The sequence below is a fragment of the Motacilla alba genome, chromosome Z (assembly GCF_015832195.1).
Source record: "Motacilla alba alba isolate MOTALB_02 chromosome Z, Motacilla_alba_V1.0_pri, whole genome shotgun sequence".
NCBI lineage: Eukaryota > Metazoa > Chordata > Aves > Passeriformes > Motacillidae > Motacilla > Motacilla alba.
In genome coordinates, this window is record NC_052046.1 from 40,871,388 (window position 1) to 40,894,392 (window position 23,005).

Here is a 23,005-nt window from a genome sequence, read left to right on the forward strand (position 1 = left end):
GCAGGCACGAAGAGAGGGGCAGGAGGAGGAGGAGAAGAGCGGGCGCTTCCCGGCGGATAGGCGGAGATGGTGCCGGGCGAGGCGGCGCCGCCCGGGCCGGGCTCGCCGCGGGGCAGCGCCGAGGGGGCCGCGGCGGGCAGGAAGCAGCGCGCGGCCGCCCGCAGGAAGGTGGGTCGGGGCCGGGCGCGGGGCCGCGCCGGGCCTGGGCGGGCAGCGCTGTAGCCTCGGTAACGCGGGCGCTTGCTTGCCGTGCGTTCCAGGCCTTTTCCCTGTTCGTCAAAGCCAAGGAGGTGCCGGCCGCGTCGCGGTGTCCCGGCGGCGGAGAGGGCGTGCGGTGGCGGTGCTGCCGGCAGGCGTTCGAGGAGTTGCCCGGCATCCACAGGCACGTGGCTCTGCACCACTCCGGAGACGTCGGGCGGCAGGCGGGGCTCGGTGCGGGGCCGGCAGAGGCCGCAGGCAGCCCCGCGGGCGGCCCGGCTCCGGCGGGCAGCGCGGCCCAGCCGAGCGGGCACTCCTGCAGCAGCCCGGAGATCTCCTGGACACTCCCGGACACAAGCCACGTCAGCCAGGATGATCTGACAAGGTAAGGGAGCCCCTCGCCGTTCTGAAGGTCTAGGAGTGGGGTATTCGCCTTTACGTGACTGTCTGCCAGTAGTACTTCTTATGAGATTCAGTCAAGCGACACTTCTAAGGTGCAGGAAGAGTCTTCCCCAAAATTCTTCGGGATCTTCAGATTCTTTGGGTGTCCTTTTATAAAGAGTTAAATTCCTTGCGGTTTTTAATGGTGGATTGAACTATCTGAGCTGTATCATCCCGTACTGTTAAAGCAGGCCTGTATGAGTGTTGTTTGACAGCTTGAATCTGTAAGGAAGGACCGCAGCAGAGAAGGGCAGAATAGCAGGATATGCTCTGCACGGGTTTCTTTCTGCTGTTTGTTCAGGTTCCTGAAGGCCTCATTTAGTTAAGAAGAAGGTTCATAAAAATGTTTCTGACTGTGAGAGTATTCGGCTTACGCTGCACAAAATGTGGGAACATGGAATCTCACAAAAAACTTTGGCTTTTAAAATTTAAACAGCTCAAGTGCTTAAGTTTTTAAGTGCCATTTTGGCAAAGTGAGCATTTAATGTCTTGCTTGCATGCACAAAAGTCGGCAATTCTTGTGTTTTGTGTATGGGGAGAGCATGTGGTGGGCCACTGGCAGTGAGAGTACAAAGTTCAATTTGTAACTAGAGCCAAGAATTAGAAGTGTGGGAGCTTTTTTTGGTTAACATTTCTTCTGTTTGAAATAAATCAAACCTAGTAGTGCTAATCCCTTCAAAGTTTGTTTAACAGGTTTTTTTCCTACACATTTGCTAAAAGAAGATGGTCTGCTTTTTGACTGCTTACTGGTAATAGTATAATTTTGTTGTTTCTTAACATTCTTTTTCTATTTGCCGACCTTTGCCATGCTGTGGGCAGCCAGGTGGGAGACGTTCTTCTCTATTACTGTTACTGTGAGGTGAGGGATCCAGAGAAACTCTGTGCTTGGCAAAAGGCTTTGTGTCAGCATCTACATCTCACTGGCAAGGTAAGGTTTGAAGCAATGGTTCTATTCTTAAGGAAAAACCCCACATCTTTATTTAGTGCAGGATGATGGGTTATGTGGAGAACCAAGTGTGTTTTGCACCAGAAAGTGCTAGTCTGTTATGATCTCATTAAGAGAGGCACTCAGACACGGCAAGGTATCTTTTAGAATTCTGTTTAAGAGCTATCACAACAAAGAAAAAAAATACAGATACTCTTAAATCCCTTTTGATGCAGGGAACCCCGGGCTGTGTGGCATTGAGTGAGCCTCACAAGTAGCATACAGTGCAGACCCTGTCCTTGCAAGAGTTACGCCATTTCCATCAGTTTTACACATGGAAACAGGAAAATTAGTCTTTTTATCACTCCTGCCGTCACCCAGAAAGGATATTCACATGAGAAATTTGTGATGCATTTTTCTGTAAAGGCAAGGAGATGAAAGTGGCTTAATCTCTGGTGTCAGCAGGGAGCTGCATGCAGGTATCTCAGTTGGCCTTAACAGGCTGGGTGTTTCCTGTGGCTGAAGGGCATGTACAACACAACTCAGCCTGAGGGCCAAGCTGGAGGGACAGCATGTGTCTGGGCCTGCTCCACTCACTGGTCACCTGTATCCCCCCTCCTCAGTGCACGGTGGGCTCCCAGTCAGGGTGGCTACACCAAGCTGTAAACCATACTGTCAGGAATTAGGTGAGAGCAGCCAACACCTTAGACCACACCATAATGTAGCGGTTCTCTTTCCTGCACAGTCTGTTCTCATTCCTGGCAGGCTAGACCAATGACGTGAGTTGCTTGCGTACCTGGCCTCTGGATGCCGTGGGAGAGGGTGAATTTTAGCCTCATAAAGCTGATATTCCTAGGCTGTCTGTGGGGAGAAGGAGGGCAATGTGGAGCAGGAGGCTCCTTTTATCTATGACTTCCTAAGTAGCTTCTTGCTTTCTGCCAGTGGTGCATCAGCACAGGTCTGGGGGTGAAGTGTCATTATGGATTCACTTCTTTTTCTGCTCAGCTGTCTTGCCTGGTAGTTGGTGTTTTGCTCAAGTTTCTTTTCTTTCTTTTTTTTTTTTCTGTCTCATCTCCAAGACAGGTACAGCATTTACCTTCCCAATCAGTTGGTTTTATTCCTTGCTTCTTATATTCAGTCTTCCCCCCTTCCCCCCACCCCCATTTGAGAGCTTTTGTTCGTTTGTCAGTGCTGGAGATAAAATGACTCATCCCGAAATTTAATATTAGATATGATGTTATGCATATTCACATTTTCTTTTTTAGCTGTGTGAGTCATGCAGCTCAAGCCTATTGTTCTTTCTGATGCAACTTCCAGTGGGAATTCTAATGCTGACTGCAGGATTTGCAGACAGCAGTTTCTCTGTTTATACAGCATTTCTCTGTTTATTGAATGGACTTCTCTGACTCTCCTGATGTGATTCTTTTAAAATGGCTGAGAAGTGATTATTGGATTGTTGAGGGTTTTTTTTTCCTGTTTATTGTCTTTATGTTCAACTTCAGTCTAAGCATATTGTCCTTCCTTATTCAGTAGTCTCTTTTCTGAACATACTCTTCCTGTGCCTGCCCTTTGTCACCCAGTCATATTTTGCCAATTTCACTGTTATCTCTTTTGCTGTAACTGAGGCTCAGCCCCAGCTTCTCCTCTTGCCTCCTAGGTACGAGTTGCTTCAGAAGGAATTAATGGGACAGTTGGTGGAAGCAAATTAGCTACCAGTCTCTACATTAAAGTTATGCTTTCCCAGCCTCTGTTCAAAAACATTTTGTGTCAAGAGGATTTCAAGGTATGAAAAAATGATTTTTACATAGACATTGTTTATGCGGGTAATTTAATTTTCAAGAAGTAAGTAGATTCCTTCTTGACAGTATTACTTCTGCCATATCATCCTCTACTGTTCTGCTCCCCCGCCACTTGCCTGAGTTGGTGGATCTTAACCATACCAAAAATGATTGCTGGTTTTTACCAGACTAGGGAGTTTCCATGGGCAGTGTTAGCAGCTGCTACAAGCTTTGGCAGCTATGGGTGCAGCTGCAAAGCCCCCCAATACAGGAGAGTGAGGGAGTGTGCCTAAGCCCCACCATTCTGCAACAAGCATTTACTCCAGACTGAGCAGGCATCACGACATACGCTTAGCCCAGCAAAGTGTTTTCACACTGTCCTCTTCAACCCTGCTTTGACTGGAAGCAGTACTGTTAGTTTAGGTTCATGCAGGTTTTGGTGTCTGTATGGGTGTACTGTCAGTTCCATGGATTGGGTATCTTCCAGAGAAAACACAGGGACTGTCAAGAGGTTTCTTCCTACTCCACCTAGTGCCTGGCTGGAACATATGTACTTATTGCTGTCCTCAGATGATGAGGGCAGCAGTGGCTGGTGCACTGTATGACATTTTTGTAGGCTTTGCCAGCCACTGTAGGTTCTTGTTTCTCTGCAAGGAAGGAAAGCTGCTGTTTAAGCAGCAGCTCTTCTCCACACATTTTTTTTTTTTTTTTTGCAGGGAGTGCTATTATTTTTTTCACAAACAAGTAGATCAAAGGAGTTAGTGAAACTTGTGAAACTCAAATTCCATGCTGAGCTGCAGTGATGATTCAGTCTTAGCTTTAAAAGTGTCTGTTATGCTTGGCTGAATTTCAAGAGGAGTTGTGTCAGTTACAGTCATATGTAGATACAAAAAAAAAAAAAAAACAGGGATGGAATTTTACTCAGACCTTGGCAAAACCTTCAACCTTGCATGATCTCTCTGGACATCAGTGTTCATGCATTAGTGGAATACACTGTTTCCTGTCTCACAGTTCCTCCTGAATGTTGTATGCCCAGTTGAGTGAGGCTTTCAGGTTGCTGTGCCATGAAGACGTGGGATAGAGGAGTGAGAATTGTGCTTGGGGCTATAAACATACCCAGTGGCCACTACAGTTCCTGCAGAGGATTTCTGTAGTAGTTGGAACACTGCTCTTTTCTTTGGGTGTTTATTTACTTGATGATGCCTAAGCCATGTTTGAGGCTCAGCCCTGCAGAAATTCTCACTCCCTGTAGCCTGCAATGGGGGTGCCTACCAAAAAAAGGCATACCAGGACTTCTGAAGGGGAAATCCCATGCTTGAGTTTTAGGGGAGAGGGGGGGTGCCAGCCTCCACTTGTTAACAAATCTTGTGCCTGGCTGACCTCCCATACATCTCTGTCACACGCATGAGCACTGCAGCTCCCATCACACACGTCACAACTGGAGGCACAGCTGTGCTTGTGTCCGGTGCCCGAGGGATGAAGAGAACTGCAGGGCCTGCATGATCTGTTACTGGAGGACATTATTTAATATTCCTGTCAGGATCAGCATGCTTTTGTAGGAGCCTCAACTTTCTCACCATAAGTGCTAGTAACATGTTGCTGACTAAGATTTGGTCTACATCCCTGCACTTCCAACCAAATGCTGTCTGTTGGGGCAGTCACTGGGCTTAAGACACCTGTCTTCCAGGTCATGTTAGCGGTCCACTGCCTAAACTTCAGGACTTAGAGTGTGGATTTCAGCAGGAAAGACACTTCTTTTGCTCAGACACAAAGATATTTTCATATTCTAGTGATCTGTAGAATATAAGTGAGTGGGTAATTTTAATGTTTACACCAGGCAAATTGGTTTTTTGTGTTCGATTTCCTAGAGCAGTGCAGGAGGAGCTCACTGTTTCCCAGACCTTCGAGTTGGCGTATTCAAAGAAATTGTACCTATGGGCATTGATCCAAAGATAGTGTCTTATAAGGAAACGGGTAAGTTTATGTAATTAAAAAAAAAGCCTCTCACCTAAGTGAGAGTGAAGAGTAAAATCCTTCATCAAATATACTTCTGTTTGCACAATCACCAGGACACAAGAGAAATAGATACAGAAATTGATATCTTACTGATAGTCAAAAGCTGCTGGTGCAGAGAATTTGCTGGCCTAGATTTTGGCTAGCCAAGTGCATAGCTGCCTCAGAAAACTTCAGAATTAACTTCAGGTTTTGAGCAAGAGTTCAGATGACATGGAGAAGTAGGGACTGCTAACTTGACTTCACTCATTTTGGCACCAACAGCCATGCTCCTGCCTTTTGCACTAAGCAGATCCAAGTTCTGCATGAACTCCATCTGACTGCATTTGTTTTGTGCTAACTGTAGCTGCTTAGTGTGGATTACACCTGATAAGGTGTTCCTGGCTGTGGATTTGCTTTAAGGATGCTTACATAGGTGGTAAGCAGGAGCACAGCAAATAGCAATTAACAGAGCAGGTTTGGGCTTTTTTTTCCACCAAGAGGTTTTGTTGGTGCCAAACCTCTACAGCATCTTTTTGTGGATTTGGAAGAGAATTATTTTTTGTTCCCATTTTTTTAGTAATTTGTGAGCTGTATGTTTGGCTATTTCTTTCCCTTTTTTCCCTTTTTCCTCCTCTTTTGCAGCATTTTATGGAGATGGTTTCTATTACTCTGGCGGGTTGCTTGTAGGGTATTTTTTAATAAAGTAAAGGATTTTGTTGGTTGAGCTTTTTAGTTTTGAGAAACTTTATGTAAATTGAAGTTGTACTGAAAGTAATACATGTTTATGGAAATTTTATATTATTATCAAGAAGAGTTTATTTAAAAAATTGTATTTCTGCACCTCCAAGTGGAATGACATATGAGCAAAGAGAAGTGGCACATGTCACTCCCTCTTCTACAGCTGTAAGAGTAGCCAGGGGGATGCAACAAAAGATCATAAAGATAAGTAGCTGTCTGCTGCTTCTTCTGTTGTGTGCAAGAGTGTTGTGTTTTCTTTCATTTGCCAGTAGAAGGTGAAACATGGATAAACTTGGCTGATTGAGTTGGGATGAAAAGTCTGTGAATAATCACAAAAAAGGTTTTGTTTGGAAATCTGAGGAGAATCTGGATCAGTGATCTCATTTGTGACATTGTTTCGTAGCTCTGCTTCTCACCTCTCTCCCCCCCCCTTTTTTTTTTCTTTTTTTTTTTTTTTGTTTGTTTTGTTTTGTTTTGTTAAAGGAATCCATTTATCCCCTCAGGAATTTCATAGAGAAGTAGAACAGTATTTGTCTCAGGCCACTCAAGGACAAAGCGATACCATCTTGCTGGACTGTAGGAACTTCTATGAAAGTAAAATAGTAAGTGCTGCTTGTCTGCCTCTTTACAGGTGCTGGGGTGAAGTATTTACGATTGTGAGGGTGTAACCTTACTGTTAGAAGAGATTACATACTCCAGATTGACTGCAATTTGTACAGAGTGCAGTTTAGTAATGAATATTAGACACAAGCAGTAGAGGACCTGCCCAGTAACTGAGGATGGAGCCTGCCTGGCCAAATGCTTGTACAGTGTGGGGCAGAAAGAAAGCTAACAGGTCCATACAACATGAGTATGAATGTTTGAAGGAGCACAATTTGTAGGAATGTTTTTTAGCAATTTTTGTCTTGTCCTATCTGTCAAAAAGAAAGGGGCATCCTGCTGTCACAACCACCACCCCTCATGCACTGTTGTGGTTTGTCCTCTCTCTGACAGTTTGGCTTAGCTCTCTCTTCTTTCGGTGAGGGACTTGCTATGTCCAGAATCCTCCTACAGATTTTAACATATGTTTTGATGCATAAATGCAGCTGAGGAGCTGCCTAAAGCAGCTGCAGCGAGCTGAATATTCCAGCCCAAAGGTTTGTTACTTCCTCTGGTTTGAGGCACAGACCTTATCAGTAACAGTGCTTATAACCAGTTGCATGGCCATCTGTTGTAATTGCAGGGACATTTCCAGGGCTGTCTGGCTCCAGATATCAGGAAGTTCAGCTATTTTCCAAGCTACGTAGATGAAAACCTGGAGCTTTTTAAAGACAAGCGTGTCTTAATGTACTGCACAGGAGGGATTCGTTGTGAAAGAGCCTCTGCTTACCTCAGGAGCAAGGTAAGATGTCATTCTGAGGGCCCAAGTGTCAGGGAGTTGAGGCTGCTTTAAGGGCACCTGTCTTTTGTCTTGCTGGTGAATTCTTACTGTGTACAAACTGGAGAAAGCTCAGGTGGGGAGATAAATGCCTCTGACATGTGCTTGTCTCATGCTGTCAGTCAAGGACCTGGATAGTTGAGTGTGGCTCAGTATGATCTGCATGGGCTAGTGTCACAGCAGTGAAAAAAATTACATAACCCATTACCTGGGAAGAGATATTTGTAGGACTGTTTCAGGAGGGCTTGAAAATACTCTGCAGTGTTTCCACAGACTGTCTAGGTTGTGCTTTGTGGTCATTACTGCACAGCTTGAGCATCTTACAGCGGTGAAAATGAGCCAGGCAGTGCTTTTCCCAGAACTAAATCCAGCACAGTGCATTGTTCTAATTGTGTTCTAAAATTTCCATCCCACTCTTCTGAATCCTTCTCTCAAGTATCAAGGTAACAGAACACAAAGGTTCTCCAGAGATTTAAACCTTGGGGTTCTTTTTTCCACTGCATCAGTGTGAACCCTACAAAATTCTGCTTCTACTAACTGTTAACTAAATAAATACTGAATAACAAGCAACAGTTCATGGAGTTTTAAAAGCATTTGATCTGATCTGTGATACAGCAGACCTTCCTCAGGTGAGGAGGTTACCGGCTTCTTTTGAGTGTAACATTAAATGAAGGGTTGGTTGTTTCCAACAAGCCAGCATTGTGGACTGTGCCCAGTACTCCCTGGTGGCACTGCCTAGAGCTGTGGCTGCACAGGGTGCCATCTGATGGTCACTGAGAGGCTGCTGCTTTTCACTGACCCCTGGCATTTACAGCATTTGCTTTGGGAACTCTGGCACACCACAACTGCTGTGGTCTCCTTCAGTTTTTCTGCTAATATGCTTTAAACAGGCAGTGTGCAGAGAGGTTTACCAGCTAAAAGGTGGAATTCACAAGTACCTAGAAGAGTTTCCAGATGGATTCTACAGGGGGAAGCTGTTTGTATTTGATGATCGTTACGCCATTTGTTCCAATGAAGATATCATCTCAGGTAGGACTAGATAATGTAAGTGCAGAAGGCTGGGAAGTTACTGCAATCATTTCCAGAGGTGTGCAGGATAGGGACAGCCAAACTGGCCTGTGTAGTTCTTCCTCATACTTGGTTTGATCTCGTAGTGCTGTCACTTCTCATGATGACTGTCAACACTATATGTCAACATGTACACGTGCTTTACATGTGCTTTAACATGTAAAACAGAAATGAGAGGAAAGGGGGTCACTAACAAGAGTTCACTAAAACTGGAACAGTGGAAGGAAGTATCCGCTGCAGAAGAGCTCTGTTATGAGCCATCTGCACCTATGTCCAGCACTACAGCTGTTGTTACCACCTGATTGCCCTCAGTGCTGAGTAGACTGTGGTTGGCCAAGTGACCAAAGTCTTAAATAGTTCTGCTACCAGCAGTCCTCTGCTCCAGCAGTCTCACAGAGCATCAGCAAAGACTTCCAGGTATTGGGAGAGTAGTGGCACTATGCTCTACACCAATTTGTTATTTTCATGCTTAAGAAATTCTATATCCCATGGAATTTCAGTGGCCTATAGTCAAAGTTGTTGAGAACATTCCAGATCTTCTGGCTGGGATTGCTCTTCAATTACTGCAAATTTATCCTTATTTTGCTATCAGTTGCCAGATACAAGTAGCTGGAATTTGGCTCCAGCCCTTTTTTAAGGAAGCAGTGCTGTTTTTTCTCAGAGTTGGTAACTTTTCAAGCATAACCTCCCATTCCTCCTCTGCATTTACTCTGTAAATCTTGAAGGGGCCTGACTTGGTGTGGAAACAGAACATACGCTGGATACATCACAGCTCTCCCTACGGAAGGGGAAGTACTGTGATATGCACCTTCTTGGTACAGCTAAAACTGGACTGTAGCTTTCAGTTAAAGAATTAAAACCCATAATGTTCTGGAAGGACTTTACCAGGACTGCAAATGGCACCCTGTCAGCACAAGCCATTGTTTGTAGATGGAAGGAAGTTCCATGGCATCCCCTTCCTCAGCAGGTGCCATTCCTGCATACTGGCTTAGTTGCCACCTGCGTGTCTTTCTTCTTCTCTTGTCAGTAAGAATCTCTTTATCTGTCTATTCAGAACTAGAGAAAGCACTAGTGAGCTACTTTCCTCTTTTCCAGAGGGAAAACTGTCTTAAGTATGTCAAAAAAGATGTTCTCAATGAGCTAGATTCTAGAAGATCAAGCTAAACAAGAATTAAAAACCTGCAAGACAATAGCCACTTAAATGAGATCTGGCAGCCCCATGGTGCCTTGGCAAGCCCTCTGTGAGGAAGCAGCCAAGGCAGTATGGGTGTTAACTTTTTCTTTTCCTCCTCCCTCCAGCATGCAGATACTGTGGGGTGCTGTGGGACCAATATAAACTTTGTTCCAGTCAGCACTGCCGGCAGCTTGTCCTGACATGTCCAAGTTGTTGCAACAAAGGTCTTACAGCTTGCTGTCCTGTTTGTCAAGAGAAGGAGCTCAAGGTGACTACAAGGGCTTCAGGACAGATACTTAAGGAGGAATGTGAATGTACAAGGAGACGGCCAAGGGTACCAATTGAACATGTTTCACCAAGGATGCTGGACACAGGAAAAGATTAAGCTGTTTCATGGGTTGTGTTTACATGGCATGTGCTCATGTAAAGGGCTTCTGTAACCAGATCTCTATCCGTTAATCAGTTAGGTTTGGAAATTATGAAAATACGTCGGCTTGGAAAGTCTTGTTCATATGCTGCCTTTAAACATAGAATATGCCCTGAAAACCATCCATTACTTGCCTGTAAATTACCAGAGTGCCCAATTCATCAGCACTACAGGATTCCTCCCTCTGGGTACAGTCTTGTAGTGTGGCCTTTACCATGGGGATTTTGGAGCAGAGTATCTGCAATGTGACAGAGCTGCTCACAATTCAAAGAAACTGAAGGAATTAAAAAACAATTCCATTTTTTTCTTCCTGCATGGAGATTAACCTGTCTGACCTCTCCAAGGATCATGCATCTGCTTCAATAGCTTGTAGTAAGGTGTGCAAACAGCAAATGTATCAATTTGGTGTGGGTATGTGACCAGATTGGATCTTGAAGATTCAGTCAACATGCACGCCATTGACCTGCATCTCTTGCTTTATATAGCAGTGAGAACCAAGGTGATGTTACCTGAAATTACTGGCTTAACTCCTGTAAAACTGGTTGAAGGCAGCATAAGGAGCTGGAGCAAAGGCCCAGAGACACTGTTTGCTTAGCCATACTTGTGTGATCTGTAGGATGAACGGCAAACCCAATCTTCTTTCCAGTGCTCAGTCTCTGTGGGAACTGTTTTTTCCCCTCAGCTTGTCAGTGTATGAAATAGGCAGGGCTCAGCTCTGCTTGCACAATAAAAACCTAACAGCTTGAAGCATGTTGAAACAAGCACACAAAGAGGGGAGCACATAGACTGTCAAAATACCAGCATCATGGCACTGGAAGTGATGCATGTGTGCATAAATGTCAGCAACAGCTATGAGGAGACTGCAAGATCCTTTATCCAGGTTAAATAATTCAAGTTCTGGGAAGCATTTGTGCTTTTTAAACATTAGAGTTTTTTAAAAGCTGCAAGATGTTTGTTTATGCAATTTCCAGCATTTGTTAGTGGAGAAATTGTCTTTGAAGGGACCTACAGCAGATGAGCTTAAAATACTGCTCCATGTGCTGCATTGTGTGCCTGATGCTGTAGAATGTACAGAAAGGATTTATTAATAGCATGGAAGATGTGTCTTGACTGAAAAATGTCTTTGAAATTTACTGTCATTCTGGGAACTAAACAGTAAGTCATTAGGACATCAAAGTCACTAGGTTTGGGGGTTTTTACTGGCAAATGCTTTTAAAAGCAAGAAAATAGTTTCTTAGGTTTCTGCAGTTGCTTAATGACAGGGCTATGTTATTTTCATATAGATTGTACCTTTCTCCCATGGTGCTATTAATTCAGCAAAGGCCTCATTGTTGGCTTGACTAGCAAATTAAATACATGGGCATTGGTTCCATTAAAGCCATGACAAACGTTTTTTCTTGCTTCCAGTATTGCTAGTATGAAATCAAAAGTTCACCAGCTGTCCTCACGACTATTTCATTAACAAGGCAAAACCCTGGAACTTAGCAGTGTTTCCTTTGGGGAATCTTTCTAGGGTAGTATTTAATAGTGAATCTGTGAACAACCATCCTTGAGAAGAAATTAGAACATTCCCATCAGTAGACACCTTCAGCAGGAGTCTGAGCAGTGCCAATGTTTCCCTGGCTTCCCGGTCCCTGCTGGCAGGTTAACGTCTGTGATTTTGAGGACCTGGAGTATTTGTGAAGAAACATGCAAGCTTTACTTGCAGGTCTGGTCTAAAGCACTGATGGGGAGCGCCCCGTGATCTTCCTGTGTTAGGCTAAAAAGAACACAGTTTTGTAATTCAGTCTATCAGCAGGTACACTGTAATCAATTTGTAATGCTGTTTCTGTATCACTTACCAGTACAGGATGGCAACAACTTTATTTTATATGTAAATTTCTGAAGCATCTATGATAAATAACCTTTAGTGCTTCCATTATAATTTTTTAAGTACTGCACAAATACGCTTCACATACTATGTTGGAGGTGCTTAATTCTGCAGATATAAACACTGAAACTAGCTAGTCTGCCACATGGTAGACCTGGCTACAAGGTACAATTCTGAGAGCTCCTCGCAGCTGGAGATTCTACCTCAAAGGCAGAAGGGAGCAGCCATGAGGCCTCTCTTGGTCCTTGCTGCACGAAGGTAAGGGAGGAGAAGGATTTGAGATGTACAGATGGAGTCCCAAAAAGCCATGTTCTCTTTGCTGCAGGGAGCAGAGACGGGGATAAGAGACTGTTCTAGCCTGCTTCTTGTAGGTTAGCCCATAAGGGGCTCTCTGTCTTGTTTTCTGGGTTTGTTTTGTCAGAGTAATACAAATAAGGACTTGCCATGTGAAAAGCTATGTGGTGGCATCCAGGCATCTCAGTGGTAATGCCTGAGAGAAGGCACATGTGCTGCAGGAGAGGGAAGAGTTTTCAGCAGGATGGGCTGTGACTGCCAGATGCTGCAGTCACCAGATGGCTTTTCCTCCCTTTTCCCAGGGAGCTTCTGGGCCAGATTTGCAAACAGGGATACATTTGCTCCTGTCACCATTTTGTATCTCCATTGCTGCACAGCTTACAGCCTTTTACCACACAGCCTGATGCCTCAGCACTGCCTGTCTCTGCTGCATCACCCTCACCATCCTGCAGCAAAACAGCTCTGTGAGGATCAGCCAAGGAACCTGAGATGATCCTGACAGCTTAATATACCTTTGTGATGCAAAGTTAATATGGGTGCTGCTACAGTGAAACACAGGACAAAGTTCTTATCTTTTTTTTTGTTAAGGGCTGTAGTAGATTCCTGTGGTAGTGCTCCCTGGTCTGCAGATGCATCTCCTTGCATGTCTCTGCTTCTTAGTACCACCAGGGATTTCCAGGATAAGATTCATTGTTCTGAAACTTGTGTCATGCAAATCTGAGTAGATGGCTCAGCTGAAAGTGTGTGTCTCTCATTTGGTGATTCAGTTGGTCATTGCAGTCTTCACAGTGCACATAGAAGGAAGTACTTTTTAAAGTCTGCCAGTTTTTTTAATTTTAATGTTTTCAAGTATTTTTATTCCACATTCATTTTCTGATACAGAACTTGCACAGTGGAGGAAACAAGCTATGGTGAAACATTTTATATGACACCATGGGCACATTTATTAAGATTTAGAGAGCAACAAGTATGTTTCCCACATTGCTGAATAGTGTTCCTCTCCTTCTCTGGTCAGAGCTAAATCATCAGCGGTGTTTGTGCACAAGCTCTGGAGAAATCTCTGGGACTTTTGCCAGAATATATGTAAAAGGCTGAAAAACTTCACTCTCTAGCAGACATTTAAAGGCAGATTTTTAGCAAGAAAGAACATTTTCTAGGATTTGTCGTCTCATCTGCCCAAGATTAAGGTTTCAGTACAGCAGTGCTTCTTCCATGGAGACTTCTTACAGGGCAGGATCCCACCCACATTAACAGTGGGAGTTTTGGATGTGCTGCATCCAGTCTGCTGTAGGTCTGGGAGACCTGCAAGCCTGTTGGGAATTCCTCCCAGGCTGAATGAATGATGAGTGTACACTGACAAAAAGCTGTGAGATCCTATGTTGTGTTAAGTTCAGATTTGGGGTATTTCACTTCACAGCTTTTTTAGGGCACAACATTTATTCTTGCATTTATGTGGACATAAGGGACAGCAGTAAGAGAAATAATTCCTAGCAGAACAAAACAAAATTTAGGTAATGGACATGGTCATCTAGACAAAACAGCAAATGGAGGGAATTTGACCTGTCTGCAGTGAATATCTGGACAAACGCTTTTGACGCTAGGAAACTGAAAGGAGCGGGGAGTAGAAGAGAGGGTTCTCATTTGCCGATTAGTTTGGCCATCTCTGGGGGTTCGGGTTTGCATCACACCTCTAAGAACAACTGTTTTCTTCACACATGCATGGGATTGAAGGATATTCACCCATCTAAACCACTTGATTTTTGAGACTCTGTTTTATATTTGGTGGCCTTAAATTCCATTTAATTGGGGGTGGAGGTCAGGTTTTTTGTAAGAAACACTGGGATGCATTTGATACAGCATCTCAAAATGATTCAGCAAATGTTGGCAAAAAGTTGCAACTCACAATTCTTGAAATTAGCCATGTTTCCGGATGTTAGAAGTGCTTGTTGAGTGCTAGTTACTCCTCTGTAGTTACTTGAGATCAACTTTGAAAAATGAAATAAAATAAAGTATTTTTTTAATACTTCTATAATTTGTGTGAAACAATTGTATCTTTCATTCATGCATACCACATCCTAACTATGAAACACCGTGCAGGAATTTTGTAGAAAAATTAATCCCCTTTAACACTGGATTGTACTCTAAACTGAGGTTGCATAAAATTGACACGTTGGCTTGAATAGTTTCCAACTCTACAGAAAACATCAACAGTCCTACTGGATAAAATCTTCATAAAAACTACGTCCACTATTTCATTTCAACTGTTAGTGCATAAAACAGAACAGAGGCACCACAAATACTCTGTCAAGGCACTTATTGCCTTTAGATTTCCACAGTGTAGAACAGATCACTGGGAATGACCTCCATAGCCAGGAACTACACTCCAGTTCTGCACTTGGGAAAAATAGGCCCATTCACCTCTGCAAGTCTTCTCTTCCTCACTGAAAAAGAAGAGAAAGAAGAGTCAGTCATGGCAACGGGATAATGTGAATGGCAGACTTGCCTTAACAGCTGTAGAAAGGAGCTGAAAGATGTACTTTCTGCCAGGAAAGAAACAGGATAGCATCAGCTTCTGAATTCCTGCCTTAAGCAGCAGATACAGCCTTACACAGTAAAATCAAGGAAGACGAGGTTTTTCTCCCTATGCATTTTTAAGGCCAGCAGCTACTCTCAGCCTTACCTGCCTTATTTTGTAGTTAATTATATTTCACAGTTTGTCTTTGTAATTGGACTTCAGCCAGTTGATTATCTGACTGATGGAGAGACAGCAGGAAACAGATGTCACAGTTTTTCTTTTGCTAGCTTTTCAAATTAAAATCTGCCTTTTCAGTTTAAAAAAGAAAAAATCATCTCATCCTAAGCCATTGGGCTCCAGTCCTCTGATCATGGTTAACGTAGCCAAAACAGTCTCATATCTAGTCTTAAAAGTTGATTTGTACCTCTTGACACCTACACTCATGACTTTCCAAGAAAGGTGTGGAAAAAAAACCCGAGAACATAAAGAGGATGCAGAAGTTAGCTGAAGAAGATAAAACATAAAAGCCTTCACAGTTGGTTCACACACAGCATCTTAGGGAACGGAAGATATGGGACCAAAACCATGTTCTGGCTGCATCACTTGATAGGCAAGAACACTGGAGCGGAGCACAAGCAGAGAGCTATTGCTGACAGGGAGGAAAATAAAGGGTTTTTTTACTTATACATTGTCCAGGTGTACAGCTGAGATGCTGTTGCCAGAGACCATCAGACCGATGAATAAGTTCTGCAAACAAGAACCAAATCAGAAAAATGCAGATCTTTGTGGCCAAGGAGGCAAAATACACAATTCTTAAATGGAAGGCAAGTTGTGAATTTGTCCTCTTAACAGCCGGAACAATCAAAATACTAGATTGTAAATCTTTGAGCTGATTACTTTGCATGCCAGGTGCTGCAGAGTCACTAAAAATCATGCTCGGTTCCATAGGACAGAAAACAGCAAGCCTTTCCCAGTGCAGTGCTCGAGTGACCAGGTACTGAGTATTTTGTGTGGTCCTTGAAGAACAGGCATATAGCTTGGCTGTGCTTCCTAGGAGCAGAGTAGTGGCTGAAGCAAGATTGATCTTTTTTCCATTTGTTTTTTAAACAAAAAGTTTATCATCTGCCTGATATTTCAGCTGCTGTGTACAGTGTGGTGGGTGTGTTAGCTGTATTCAACACTGCTCTGCTGGCCTGGTTTCCAGTGCTCTACAGTGCTTGTAGCCAAGCAATGGAAAGACTCTGCCGCGTGCTTTGGCTGAAATGGCAGTTTGCAGACTTGCCCACATTTTGCTTCACAAGCACGTCTAATCACTTCATTGAGGGTATACAGATAACTCAAAGCAATGTGGCTTCCCACATATCCCTAGAAACAGTTCCAGTTTGTTTTGCTGAGGGGGATGGGCCAAATCTTAACTGCTGTCAAAGTTCAATTCTACTATTTTTCATCTCCTTGTTAAAATGGGAATGAAGCTGGAGGAAGACCGGCAGTTGGCAGGAATCACAAATGCTAGAAGCTCGTAGCCCATGTGCCACATGCTGTATCACGAGCTCTACTGAACCACATCAACAGCTCTCGCTCTTTCCCAGCAATACCCACTGTTACTGCAAAAAACACTGCCTGGCTGACAGCAGCTGCAGTAAGAAACCAGCTGGTGAAGGCTGCCTTCCTCCTTGAGGAGCAAAGCGTCATCAGGCCCTTTAAGAGGCACATTCTAATTCATATGCATCTTTTACATGAGCAGCTCTACCCTAATCCCACCAGGAATTGCCCACAGGACCCTCCCATGCTTCCCAGCTTTCAGCCAGCCTGACTCACCCAGGTCGTTGTTACTCATCATGGCATTGGAGGCGCGAAGCCGGGGACCTTGCTGAGTGAAATGGTACCCGAACTTCAGTAGGGAGGTGTTCTTTTCCAATATATTTGCGATTTCCATTTCTACTTTGTTGCCCAAGGGCTGACTCTTTTGAAAACAGAAAACAGAAAAGCAAGCTGTTCAGGCTAGAGGGTGATTCAGAGCAAGCGCATAGAGGGAAGAGGTGGAGATTGCAGATCTTTCTCTGGACCCGTGTCCATTTCTGACTTGAAGCTGGTAAAACAAACCACTGGCCTGTTCTTGTACACACGCTACAACTGAGAGGTTCCATCTCCTCCAACAGACATTCCCACAAGTCCTTTGACATTCCCACAAGTCCTTTTGCCGAAAGACTTTATTTCTTGGACAGATTAACAGCTTCTGGAACTCTATAGAAACCAGGATTTTGGTCTCTCAGTCAGCTGTCTCTGAGTTGCCCATAGCTCAGCTGCTTCAAGCTGTGGTTTCTTAGGGAGTTACACTTGCCCCAGCCTCTGTATCGCGGGACACTCGGCCCCCCACACGCAGGCCACGCTCACCTGACCACAGCTGCCACCCACACTCGCTTTACCTGGTTGTCAATGCGCAGCTCCACAAGTGACGTGTTGCCCTCAAGTGCTTTGACGATAGCCAGGATCCCAGACCCAGAAATGAAGTTTGACTCCACATTCAGGCTCTTCAGTGTGCTATTGACCTTCAACATTTCTGCCAGAGCCTGTGGACAGAAGTGGGCAGGAAGAGCTGGCAGTCAGACAGGCAGGGGCAGAGCACCACAGGGCAGCAGGGCTTCAGCCCCCCTCACCTCCAGAGCACTCCTGGAGGATACCACACGCTGCTCAGTTTCACTGCCACCAGATGGAAGTGCAGGGGGTTCCCTGCTACTGCAAGGGGATTCTTCAACATGAGTGTGCTGGAAGCCACAGCAAAACCTCGCATGAACAAGTGCTTGGGGCTACCCCAAAAGGTGATAGTCCACACCTGCAGCTGCCCTGTGACAGCTTCATCTGTCCCGCCTCTAAAGCGAGCATGACATGACAAGGATGCTGACCAGCATTGGCTGTTCCTTTTGCTGTACAGGGTTGAGATGCTTCCCATTAAAACATGCAGAGAGAGGAGCATCTGTCTGCATTTCCACATCCAAGGTGTCCTCCCAAGCAGCATCATAATCATATTAATAATTTTCACCACCTGAGTGGGTAAGACCAGAAGTGGCTGGAATGCTCGTAACACCTCAGACCTGATCAGATCATGTCACTTCAAATAAACTGCAAAGGAGGATTCAGGTACATGAAGCAAAAGGACCAGAAGGCAATGCCCACGTGGCAGGGCTAACCTGCACCCACAGCACTTAGCCCCAGAGCTCCCCTAGCCCAGGGCAGCACCCCTCAAGCTCTGACACAGCACCTGTCATGCCTGCACAGGCAGTCTCCCCAGTCCAGAGTGCCTGAAGTAATTTAAGAGCAGTATTGCCCTCCAGAAAGCTTCTTTTTCTAGCAGGAAACTGGTGTGTGCGTGTGTGTGTGTGGAGGTAGGCAGGGTGACTAAGAGCAAAAACTGACTGCAATGGTGCTGGAGAAGGATGCAAAGATGCGGCCTGGAAGGCAGCATGAAGGCCAAGCAGAATGACTGGCTCCTCTCTGTGTCCCCACTGATATTTAAGATCACTCACAGCAGAAAGACCCATTATCACCTACAGAGGCCACACATTAGGAGATGCAGAGTCCTGCTTCTGCACACATCTGCACAAAGAACATATAAGAGACAGCTGGAACAGACATGTGTGAGGGGAGCAGCAGGTGTGCACACCTTTGTGTGCACAGCAACTCCAGAGACAGAGATGAGCTGCTTTTAGAAGATGCCACTAGGATATCAGTTGTCTCATGCTCCTTTTCCAGGAGATTTTAGAGGACCAATACGAGTCTGCATGGATTAAAGGACTGCACAGATTAAACGACTGTGCCCTGAAACCTCCACAGATAAAAAAAATTAGGTGAAGGAACCAAAGCCCATCTGTTGCTGGCTTCCAGTAGTGCTCCTGAAACTGAAGCACCAGCAAACAGCCAGAGGTGTGGAATGTGCCAAACACAACACAAGGAGCAGAAGCAGTCAGTCAATAAGGCTGAAAATATCTTGCCTGTCACAACATTGGGACAATGAGCTCACAGTACTTACAAAAGCAACAGGATCGTTGCTCCGGGTCCCAACTATGCTGAACTTCTTCACATACGTGTTGTTTTTCAGTGCTTCTGCAAAAGCTTTTAGAGTTGGTATGGGAATATTCTGTGACAAGAAATGCAGAAATCATGTGTTAGGCCATCATCTGTATGCAATGAATATGCAATACATGTAAAAGATACTTTTAACTTCTCGTCAAGGTCAATTCACCAAATGCACTGAAGTAATTTGGGAAGGGGTTGAAAAATCTTTTCACACGTTCTCTTGCCATAACCAGCATGTTCTAAGGAGAATGGCAATGTCTTCATCCTATTTTGTGCTCTGCTGAAAGCTCACTGCCTTGATTTGAAGCCACATCTCTGCTCTTTAGTTGCCCAGAAACTCAGCTACCTAGGAACATGGGCATTGTGGGGATGCTTGTAGCCAGGATCCATGAGCCTACAAAGCACTGCTCCTGTGCTCTCTGATACAAATGGCAGCACTGAGAAACATTCATGTCACGTTCAGAAAATTTCCACCTACAGGCACTGATCCAGAAAAGCCTGAAATTATCTCCTTGTAACACAAATCACAGACACCTCTGACTGCTTTACACAACATCTTACGGGCTAACATTTGCCATGCTATGTCTCAGCCCAGAAAAGAAATCCATGCTGCTTTTTCTGAGTTCCTTCAAAATCAGTATTTTTCACTTATGAAGAACTTTAGATATTCTTTTCAGATGTTTAAATTTTCACCTAAAATTGTAAGTGGCATCCTCACCTTGAACTTCTTGCCACACCATTTGGATCCCACCATGTGGAATCATCTATACTCAAAGTCATCTGTAGAGGCATAACACAGCACACAGCAGCACAGAATCTCCACTGTTGCTCCCCAGTTCTCCAAATCCCTTCCCAAAGTCATGAGTTCAACACACAAAAATAGTGCCTGCCTGCCCAATCCTCAGCCTTGTGTCCTCTTGGGACGAGGTCACTAGCCCAAATCAAATACATTAAAGTAAAAATATTTCTGTTTTAGAAAGTGTGGGTAGCACAGCAAAAATGTCTTTGTTGTGCACATGCAGTTAACCGTGTTCTTGCTGTTTAGCTATGTCATCATTTAACAGACCCCATAAAATAGAAACTGTATTTTTTAGTGTATGTATATGTCCCCAAGGCAACATAAGAAGTGGTGCTATGTCCTGACTTGCTTTCTACAAGAAGTAAAAGAGTCCACTGAAGGGATAGTTGGGTGCTAGGCAGAGTCACCTGCGAGAAGGGTGATAGGCAGGTATCTGGATTATGAAACCTTTTTCCTCCCACCATCTTATCATATACATCAACATTCCCTCCACCAAATATGCCTGTCTAAGTCATTAAAGCAACCTAAAATGGCTTTAACCAGACAGCCAGTTTTGGGTCTCTCCAGACCACCCTTGACACAGCTCCATTTTTCCAGGCACTTAGAGGAATCCCCCTGCTACCAGCCCCGGGCCTTTGTCCCATAGCAGGTAACAATCCATTCTGCTGCCCACAATGGAGATGGGAAGCACTGGTGTTTGTTGTCTGGCTACATTCAGTGTTATGATGCTGCTCTGTGAAGCAAAACAGACTCAGTGTCTGCTTTCTGTGTATTGGAATCTTGTTACTAAGAGAGGACGGTAGGAAGGAGCAAATACCATAATGTTGTTAAGGTTGACTTCCTCAAGGTCAGGATCATTGCTTTGTATTCGTTTCAGAGTTTCCTCCACATCTGTTGAGTTTGGCTCCTCATCGGGGACTGGTTTGTACTGTGTGGGCTTAATCACACCTGCAAGTGAAAAGCAAGATGTGAAAATGAAAGCAGCCTGAGTAGCACTATGTTTTCTTCGAGTGTTTTCCTCCTCTTCCAGAAGTGGAGAGATGGAAGCGTGACCTGACAAGCAGCCATGAGATGAGAAACCACTCCACTGAGGCCACCCAGCACAGGACAGCCAGTGCCTGCTGCTATGTGCTGCTCAGGTCCAAATGGGAGTGACAGAAGGCACACTGCCTGCACGGGCTGTCCCTTGGGCTGTGCTGGCTCCCGCATGGCACCTGGGAAGTGGCTGAGACCACACTGGCTGGCACAGGGCAAGGATGCACCAGAGATGGCCCCAGCAATCGCAGGCTGCTCTGACATGCACAGGTCTAACCTTCAACCTAAAAATAATTATCACTCTGCCTCTGCTAGCAGCTTCAAAGCCAAATACTGCAGCTTGTTAACACAAATCACTTACTGTTGAGGCCTTCTTTGTTCACAATGGTGCTGCTCCCCAGTGCCTCATAGTACTGCTGGTTACTCATCAAGGTGTGCATGCCAAGGATGGCTACAGAAACAGGAGAACATGACTTAGTGTAGGCTCCAGAGCCAGGAAAAGACGCAGCACACTACCTTTCCTGTGCAAGCTTAGAAAAACATACAAAGGGAGGACAAAGTCCCCCAGCTGACCTAAATATACAACAATGCTCCAATGTGCTCGCTTGTTTATTCCAGTGTAGCCTGAGCCATAGGAGAAGAGGAACATCATCTTCTGGACAACAAACAAACATTCAAAGCTTCCCAGTAACCTACCTGACATCACACAAAAATAAGGAGAAGACAGTAAAAAACTCAAAAAATGCTGTTGGTAGGCTTTAGTACAAGTGGCCCAGTCCAAGAGGAGCCTGAACATCCTCATCACCCTTGCTCACTGGGCACATGCCACACAATTCCACAGCCCAGTTTTGGAGAAGAGCTGTGCCCCACATGGAGCCAAACTGACCCCAAGGCTGCAAGGAGGTGACTGTCGCCTGAAGCATAGCAATGCACATTGTACTTTCATTCAACAGTAGGCTGGAATGCTGCACTTGGTATGTTTGGAAGGTGACATTATGAGAAGCTAAAGCTCTGCTGTCTTGGTCAAAATGTAGAGAGTGGTGCTATGAGCATCATTCAAATGCTGTAAGAGCCCAAAGCCAAACTCAGCCAGTTTGTGTCTCTCAGACTCAAATTTGCAAAGCTAATATGCAAATGCAAATTGAACCATGTCTGGGGGCTCTGGTGAACTTCCTGGCATCTGCAAATGACCAGTAAGAAATCAGTGGCTTAGGAACTTTAGGTTAAAGGGTTTGTTTCTAAAAGTAACTCTGCCATGCACAGAAGATCAAGTTTGAAAATAAACTGATTTTTGAATCAACTTTTTTTTTTAATAGCTATATGACTTTTTAAAGAAAAATGCAGACTCATGAATATTTGTTGAAACAGACACATCTGAACAAGTCTTGATCTCTGGATAGACACAGTTGTGAAAACAATAAATTTACCCATCCAAGCATGCCACCACAAATGCACTTTTTAGACTTGGTTGGCACCAGTCTGTCACCGTGTTCTGTTGCTTTGGCCAAGAAGGGCTGGAATTTGCAGGAGAAAGGTATCCTTGAAGCCTAGCACAAGAAGAGGATCTGTAATGGTGACAGCTCATCGTGACTCAATGTCTGGGTTGCACAGGCTGGACAGGCAGAAGCAAAGTGTCTCAGTGAACTTCCCCATGGCCACCAGCACATTCCCAACTGGATCTCACAGAGTCAAGCGGTCTCCATCTGAAGGTCTGAGTGAGGTTGGGCACTTCAAGTGTGATTGTTTGTATTTTAGCTCGGCCTTTTCTCTGTCATTTTCTCACAGATGGAATTTTCAGGGGCACAACACAGATTGGAAAAGTAACTTGCAGGCTCAGCATTTTGGTAATTCAGATAGTCCCCAAATCACAGCTTATTTGGACAATGAAATCTCTCCAGCAGCCAGGAGTGTGAGTATCTGGACTGCAGAGAGAAGCAAGCGTCTGCTGTCATGACCATGCATTTTGGGGGCTCAAGCTTGTGTTGGTAGACAAGAGGGACCCACTCTTTCTAAGTCTGGTGCTTATGGTGTATTCTCCAAAGGAACTCAGGCAGAATGAAGCACCTCTTTTCTGTCTCCCTCACCTGACCAAAGGCATAGAAGCCCTTCCAGGGCTATTGGGAGCCATCCTTCTGGCCTTGCCAAGGAAGGGATCCAACATACCACAGCTCACAATGATCCCTGCTAAATAGGCAGGAGCAAAATGAGCTCCTGCTAAGTAGGCAGGAACAAGGCTGTCACTGTCAATATTGAGACT

The 23,005-nt window shown here is 44.7% G+C and overlaps 2 protein-coding genes across 10 annotated transcripts in view; one reads left to right on the top strand and one right to left on the bottom strand.

Moving 5' to 3' along the window:
* TSTD2 (thiosulfate sulfurtransferase like domain containing 2) lies at positions 1-14,357 on the top strand. The gene is made up of 9 exons (XM_038123712.1): positions 1-168; positions 261-583; positions 1,459-1,567; positions 3,222-3,347; positions 5,211-5,316; positions 6,559-6,677; positions 7,298-7,456; positions 8,383-8,521; positions 9,860-14,357. Exons 1-9 carry the CDS (start codon positions 67-69, stop codon positions 10,117-10,119), a joined length of 1,443 nt encoding a protein of 480 aa, XP_037979640.1. The 5' UTR covers positions 1-66; the 3' UTR covers positions 10,120-14,357.
* TMOD1 (tropomodulin 1) overlaps positions 13,151-23,005 on the bottom strand; it is a 27,169-nt gene continuing 17,314 nt past the window's right edge. For 8 of the 9 annotated variants that reach the window (XM_038123715.1, XM_038123713.1, XM_038123718.1 and 5 more), the window contains exons 5-11: positions 21,110-21,199; positions 20,531-20,661; positions 18,868-18,975; positions 17,267-17,410; positions 16,659-16,803; positions 15,522-15,587; positions 13,151-14,766 (exon numbers count right to left, since the gene is read on the bottom strand). In XM_038123715.1, the coding sequence (XP_037979643.1) occupies positions 14,702-14,766; positions 15,522-15,587; positions 16,659-16,803; positions 17,267-17,410; positions 18,868-18,975; positions 20,531-20,661; positions 21,110-21,199 (749 nt within the window). In that variant the 3' untranslated portion in view covers positions 13,151-14,701. The remainder of the gene's footprint in view (positions 14,767-15,521; positions 15,588-16,658; positions 16,804-17,266; positions 17,411-18,867; positions 18,976-20,530; positions 20,662-21,109; positions 21,200-23,005) is intronic. The other variant, XM_038123722.1, reaches the window with a different exon arrangement.

What these genes read in the sequence shown, in the direction of transcription:
- TSTD2 (XM_038123712.1), top strand. Translation starts at nt 67, where the DNA reads ATGGTGCCGGGCGAGGCGGCGCCGCCCGGGCCGGGCTCGCCGCGGGGC. An exon ending in GCGCGGCCGCCCGCAGGAAG is followed by an intron (nt 169 to 260) that starts GTGGGTCGGGGC and finishes CGTGCGTTCCAG; the next exon opens with GCCTTTTCCCTGTTCGTCAA. An exon ending in ATCTACATCTCACTGGCAAG is followed by an intron (nt 1,568 to 3,221) that starts GTAAGGTTTGAA and finishes CTTGCCTCCTAG; the next exon opens with GTACGAGTTGCTTCAGAAGG.